The following is a 6,802-nucleotide window of genomic DNA, read 5'->3' on the forward strand; positions in this document are numbered from 1 at the left end:
ATTAAAAAAGCTCCAGGAAACGAGGAACAATCGAGCATCTTCCCAGGCCGGAGCAGCGCGTCTCCAGACAGATGAATATGCATACATCAGCACCGGCTTTGATGTGATGAATATTCCACCAATTACAAATGAACACTCCCACACACTCCACGCTTTCTCTCAGCGCATCCAGACATTATTCGTACAGCGTTTACAGTGAGGCGCCTCCTAAAAGAAAGGTCATTAAAATCCGGCTTAATCAAATGGATATCACTTTATTGGGGGAATTAAATAAAACAACACATCGCTCAGCCAGAAAAAGCAAAAACATGGTTAAAAATGTTAAAACTAAATATACAAAAGAAGATAAAAGAGTTTGAGACAAGATTGGTGGCATTTATATATATATGACAGCGAGAAACAACTAATAACAATGGTAGGAGGGGCTTGGAGGAGTGACAGTAAGCTCTACCTATAAACATGGTTTTCACTCCAACGGTAACCATCTCTGTATGGCACTGCGGGTACCACCGACTACTACAACTAAGCTCTGGTCTCTTGCAGATAGACAGAACCTGGTCCAGGAATTATGCTACTTTGCAGCGAGTTGTGGGTGGAGCCAGCAGCTTCAGCAGAACTGGAACACAAAAACAAAAATAAAAGCTCGAGTATGAAGTTATGATCGTCAACAGCAGAATCAAATGCATTTTTTTTATTAAATTCATGTCTCAACGTCATAAAATGACTAAAGAACGTAACTGAAAGTTGGTTTTTCTGGCTGCAGATTTCTTTGAAAGTTGAGTTTTGAGCATAAACTGAAGGTTTTATCTGGATTAGTGAACTTTATACGGCATTCGCCATTTTTTTTAGGTCAGAATCTACAATTCCAAAATCCAGTGTGCTCAAAATTTCCCAGAAGTCCCTGCAAAAAACTAGTGTAGACTGATGCTTACTAGCTTAGCAAACATAGACCAGGTTGCACTGAACGCTGTCATTTTAAAAATGTTTATTTTTCTATAAATCTTCCAAGTTTTCATCATCAGAACACTGTGGATTCATAAATAGCCTTCATAAAATGCTTATACTTATTAGGTTTTTATTTTTCCCCTTAATAAGAACATTAAATAATAATATTACTTGCATAATATTTTTCTAACATTTAGATTATTTGACGTTCTGAAACTTTAAATGACAAAAACAGAAGTAAGAAATCCGGTTGGATGAAAACACTTTTCATATTACTGTTCAACAGTTTGATTTTTTTTATTTATTTGTCAGATTTTTGTTCAAAAACTAGATTTTATTCAATATTAAAGTTGTCAATTCATTTGAATAAACATAAAATGTTTCTTGCCTAAAAGAACCTCAAAAATCAGTTTTTAAACGTCAAGAATCCATTTTTAAACAATTCCCATAAGAGGTTTTTAAACTCTGCTTCACTTCACTGAACTATAATGTCTAAAGGAGAAAGTGAATCTGAATTAAATTAGTTAATAAGATCCTAGAGCTGGGTGAGAAAATTACTATACTGTATATATTGCGGTTGAATTTTTTTTCTCGATAGAAGAATGAGTTTATTGCGACAGACTTTTATTGTGAAGGATCTATCACCTCGCGGTCACTTCCGCTAATCATCTCTATGGAACATTTAGTTTGGGCTGATGAAGCAGCGGAACATTTGCTGATTTTTTTGTTACGGGATCCAGTCAGAACCGTAAGACAAACCAGCTGGACTTACAGCAGCAACAGGAAGTTTAATAAAAAAGTGTTGATTTGGTGATAGCACGATGCTAATGCTAACGAGCTGTTCCGTGTGACGCTTGTATGTGATCACAGACCATCTTAAAGTCGTACAATATTTCACTGACCGGATTTTGAGACATGGAGGATAAACACAACTAAATTATTTCATAGGACATTCATAAAAATATTTTTTTAATTTGACAAAAGAATTGAGTCCACTGTGTATCAACAGCTGGTGTTACACAAAAACTACAACCTGTGTCAGGTGTGATGAACACCGGCGCCGCGCCTCCTTCCCAGCTTTAATACCAATGATACATAACAATAATCCAAATCTTCATGTTTTTAGGCTGTTTTTTAATGAATTTATATAAAATACAATCATTTAAAATAGAAAATCTCTGTAAATCTCTCCTTGTTCTCTCAGCACGTTTGAATTTGAGTTTACAGTTAGATGACAAGAGAAAATGTTTATTCCATTTCTGAGTCACTTCTATGCAATTTATGTTCTTTTAAAAAAATTCAGAAAAAAGTTCAAAAAGTGAAGCGCCTTCGGGATTTCTGTGTAAAATAGTGTTATAAATTTGTGTTTGTTCTGCAAAACTTGAAAACAGAATTTATTCAAAGAATGAATGCTTTGAAATGGAACTGAACAAACAGTTTAGAGGTCTATTTTATTAATGTTCTCTTGAAACTTGAAAGCTTTGGTGTTCATTTTTAGTAATATATATATATATATATATATATGCCTTTTCTTAGTTTTCTGAAAAAGCAGTTACATCATGTTCAGAGCTTTTGTTATCTTTAAAGTAAGACAGGAAGTAAATATTTGAATTTAAGAACCTGCTGTTGACATTTCAGTTTTGAGCCGCAAAGCGTTCAAATTTGACAAACATAGTTCTTGGTTTATATCATGATATATATTGTTATCGGCTGATAAAGAAAAAACTAGAACGTGATGGATATTGTTGTTACCCGATCTATGTTGGATAAATATCGTTATCGCATAAAATGATGCGATAACGATATTTATCGTGATATTAAAAATTCCATATCGCCCAGCTCGCTAAGATCCTGTTTTTTTAATCAGTCTAAAAAATAACTGAAATTATTTTTTAAGTTTTGAGGATGGTGTTGACTGTAAAATATTCTTTAACCCAAAGTGGACTGAACTACTGAACTATATACTATATACTTAATGAAATAAGCAGAAAGTAAAGGCGGTGACACAAACCTTCCATCTATTTCCACACTGATTGCAGAAGACGAATGTGGTCATTGGCTCGTCAGCGCTGCGAGTTTGAACCTTGGAGCAAACAGAACAGAAGATCGTCACTCTTTGACTTCAACGTGAACATCTCCCAGCAGCCTCGGCGGTTCTCACCTGTGTGTAGGTGCAGCACTTCCCCTTGCACTTGCCGCAGGTGAATAAATCGGTCTGCGTGCCTCCGGTGGTCGCCATCTGGTGGTCCCTGACAGCTTCTTTGGTCAAGTTCTTCCTCATTTCCTTTAACTCGTCGCTGGCCATTTCCTGCAGAGAAACGTCGACTCAGCGCGAGCTCGCCCAGCCAACCGCTGTGGACGTGAGGACAGGACGCCACAAACCTCGGCGGTCATCTTTGCCATCCGCTCTGGGGACACGCTCCCGCAGAGGACGGTCCTCCTTAGATTTGGGTTCTTCATATCCTTCAGGTTTGAGATCCGGCTCCGCACGCGGTTCTTGTATTTCATGTCTGTGTTTTTAAACTCTTGAAAGATACGTGGAGGCGGGTCAAGAAAAAGGTGGCTCTTTACATTCCTATCAACGACTGGGTTGAATATAATTTATTGTTTGGTGTGAACCTGAAGATCCTAATCTCGAAATTGTAAAGGATATTTTCTTCGATCTGCGCTCCCAGCTCCTCACAGTCGGCACCGATAGCAATATAATCCTCTAAAAGACAAAAAGACAAACAGTTGAAGACATGAAGAGATGCTGAACACAGAAGAGGACGAGGAGGGAGAACCGGATGACCTCCGGTCTGCAGAGCATTGGCCAGCATCTCTCTGCACTTGAGCCTGATGGAGTCGGAGGTGCTCGGGGCGCGAGGAAAGTTGTTGATGAGCATGTTGGGCGCCACTTCGGTGGTGTCGCTCTTACTGCTGAAGTTACTGCTGGAGCTGCTGTTTGATCACAGAGATGATTCCATGAGCCACATCAGAACCAGACCTGAACCTGGGGGGGCACGGCGGTCTTCCTGTTACCTCTCCTCTTTTGCTTCGGGGCTTCCCTGCGCTGGAGAAACCACCGGGGTGGTCTGCTCTTTCCTCTTCTCCTCCGAAGATTTTTCTCCACCTCCAGGTTCATCTGAAGGGAGACAGAGATAGAAATAAAAATCAACGAGAAGAAACTGAATCTGTAAAATTAAAGTGTTTATATTGATTCTGGGTAATCGAGTTATTAAAAAAGCTAAATAAAATATATAAAAGTTAGTTTAACACATTTCTATTTTAAAATCTTTGCTTTTTTTTCTTTTTTGAATTACATGACGGTCCACTGAACCATTTTGTGGTCTGGTTGCAGCTTTAAAGTTGAGTTTAAAAATACAAGCAGTAAAGTCCTGAACAAACTGAACGTTTTATACCAAGATTGCTGAAATCTCTGAAAATGTGATCGACTTTTACATGCTGAAAAACGTACGAAAATGAGCAGCAGGATCACTGTAATGTGAATGTTTGCTAAACAATTGCACAAAAAAGTGCATTTTTTGGTGCTGAAAGCTCACAACTTTGTTCAAATTTACTAAACTCCGACTCCATATAATATAAAGTAACGACTAATTGACTATTTAATTAGTCGTCGGCTATTTTAATAGTCGATTAGTCGCCTAATCGTGGCACCCCTACTGGTTACATCCCTCACCAATCAGGAGGGAGCTTGTTTGAAGGCCACACCCCCTGCCACTTGAAAGTGGGCGACACGAAATCTGTCAAACGTTTTGAACACTAGATGTGGGGGTAGCAGGCTCCGCCTACTTTTATTGAGACTTCTGATTGGTCATTTATAACTTAAAATATCAGAAAAAAAGAGGATTTTCAAGAACATGTAAAGAAAAGGCTCAGAATGTTTAATCTGACCAATAGAAGGACTGAGTAACAGCTGTTATTTCTCTATAAGTCTTTGGAATGTCGGCCTCTTGGACCCGGAGGGTCACTCAGTCCAGTTCTCCTATACAGTCAGTGGATGGGACTCCTTCTTCCTGACTGTTACAGCAGACAGCATTTTCCCAGCGACTGCTGGCATGAGCTGAAAACCAGGAATCCAATTATGGATCTGCATCCCGCGCTGCGCTCCGGAAACCTCATTGAGCTTCCTGAGAACCGCATCACCAACACGGATAACAAACTCCGTGCGGCAGAGAGACTCCCGAAAACAACGGATGATGAGCAACATCAAAATATGTGGAATTAAAAATCTCAACAGCTGTGAAAATGAAGAAGAAAACTTTTCTGACTATTGAAACATTAAAAAGACTGTAATTAAAGTGTTGAAGAATCCTGAACTTTTGAAAGATAAATACAGTAAAGTGTTAAAGAAGCAGTTGAACTTAGTTTGAGAGGGAAAGACTTTAATAGTTATTTCGATTTTTGCACAAATGCTAAAAGAAAATAAACTTTTTAATGTAATAATTTCAGTCATAATCATTGGATCATAATGAATGAAATTCAGATTTATGCTTTACATCTCAACCGAAGCGTAACAACACTAATAACAATGAAAACATCATGAAATTATTGTATCACAACAAACACAACAGAGAGAAAATCTGGTCAATTTGGAGGGAAAAACATAAAATAACATCTTTAATGGACAGATTTAAAGACTGCAGCCAGTTCTTGTTTTACAGAAACACAAGTTTGTAGAAAAACATTTGAACGTCAGACGTGATTAATCTATGCATGAATGATCCTTAAGCATCTTAGGAAGTCCAGTCAACTATTTTTTGCAGGAGGAAGTTCTTCAGAATCCTAAGCAGATCTAAAACATGTTCTGTTTGAGGATAAAATCTGCGGTTTTCAAAATGTTTTCATTTTATAATAAGGACAACACAACATCTTTCTCCAAACATCAAAAATATGTTTTTAGTGTCATCAGAAGACTTCTGTCTCTCTTTAGGTTTTGTGTAAACTAGTTTGTAAAGACTTTTAGTTAAATTTTTGATTTCTGACTTTAAAGTTTACGATAAAACTTGATCATTTATTTTACTTGTTGATAATACAGAGAAATTTGTATGAATTTATTCTGCTGATTTTCATTGATGTCACATTTTTTGTACATGTTTTACTTTTATTACTCTGCCTGTTTCACGTATGACTGTTATTGTTTAAAAATCTAAATAATAAGATGAATATGAATTTACCCAAAAGCTTCTTCCAGGACTTGATTAAGGACTTGGCGAGGGCGGTCACCTCCTCGTCTGTGCTCTGCTTGCGGATGGCGTTTACCGACATGCCGATTCTGGTGGACTGTGGACAGAGGTTCGGTCAGAGCAGAACGCCGTCTGAATCCTGACCTCGCAGTGAAATGTACCTGCAGCAGCTCCAGGGTCATGGGGATGCTCCGCAGCTCCTTTAATAGATCCAAGGCGCCGGCCTGCAGGGGAACGAGGAGATTCGGGGCAAATTCAGCACATTTCAGACTAAGACTGTTGTTTAATAGGGTATAGAATTTTACGAAGCTCATTTAAGTCATTCGATCTCAGCTGATAAAAAAAAAACCTCTATAAAGTACTGATGGAACAGATGTGAACAAATGTGAGGAGAACTTTAAATGATTTCCTCTAAAAAAAAGTCAAATATTGCCTAAATAATTACAAATTAGAAGGAAAACGTATGCTTCACTCACACATCTTCAGAATAAATCCCAGTCAAACTGCAAATTAAATTAAGATTTTAATAATTTATACATTTCTCTTAATGAATGTGTTAATTAAATAGTAGTACTGTATTTGTATCTTTGTATATTAAGAAAAACAAATGATTTTTGTAAAGTAATGTATACATATGACATTAATACAATACAAAAAAATAATTAAAATAA

At 37.4% G+C, this 6,802-nt stretch overlaps 1 protein-coding gene across 1 annotated transcript in view; it reads right to left on the reverse strand.

The window, feature by feature from the left end:
- Nucleotides 1-234: 234 nt before the first annotated feature.
- Nucleotides 235-6,802, reverse strand: part of tcea1 (transcription elongation factor A (SII), 1) — an 8,107-nt gene continuing 1,539 nt past the window's right edge. The window contains exons 2-10 of the mRNA XM_024274026.2: nt 6,293-6,355; nt 6,123-6,228; nt 3,967-4,069; nt 3,737-3,885; nt 3,599-3,655; nt 3,328-3,482; nt 3,107-3,253; nt 2,957-3,028; nt 235-616 (exon numbers count right to left, since the gene is read on the reverse strand). Coding sequence (XP_024129794.1) covers nt 608-616; nt 2,957-3,028; nt 3,107-3,253; nt 3,328-3,482; nt 3,599-3,655; nt 3,737-3,885; nt 3,967-4,069; nt 6,123-6,228; nt 6,293-6,355 — 861 coding nt within the window. The 3' untranslated portion in view covers nt 235-607. The remainder of the gene's footprint in view (nt 617-2,956; nt 3,029-3,106; nt 3,254-3,327; nt 3,483-3,598; nt 3,656-3,736; nt 3,886-3,966; nt 4,070-6,122; nt 6,229-6,292; nt 6,356-6,802) is intronic.

Source organism: Oryzias melastigma, linkage group LG17 (assembly GCF_002922805.2).
Source record: "Oryzias melastigma strain HK-1 linkage group LG17, ASM292280v2, whole genome shotgun sequence".
Taxonomy (NCBI): Eukaryota; Metazoa; Chordata; class Actinopteri; order Beloniformes; family Adrianichthyidae; genus Oryzias; species Oryzias melastigma.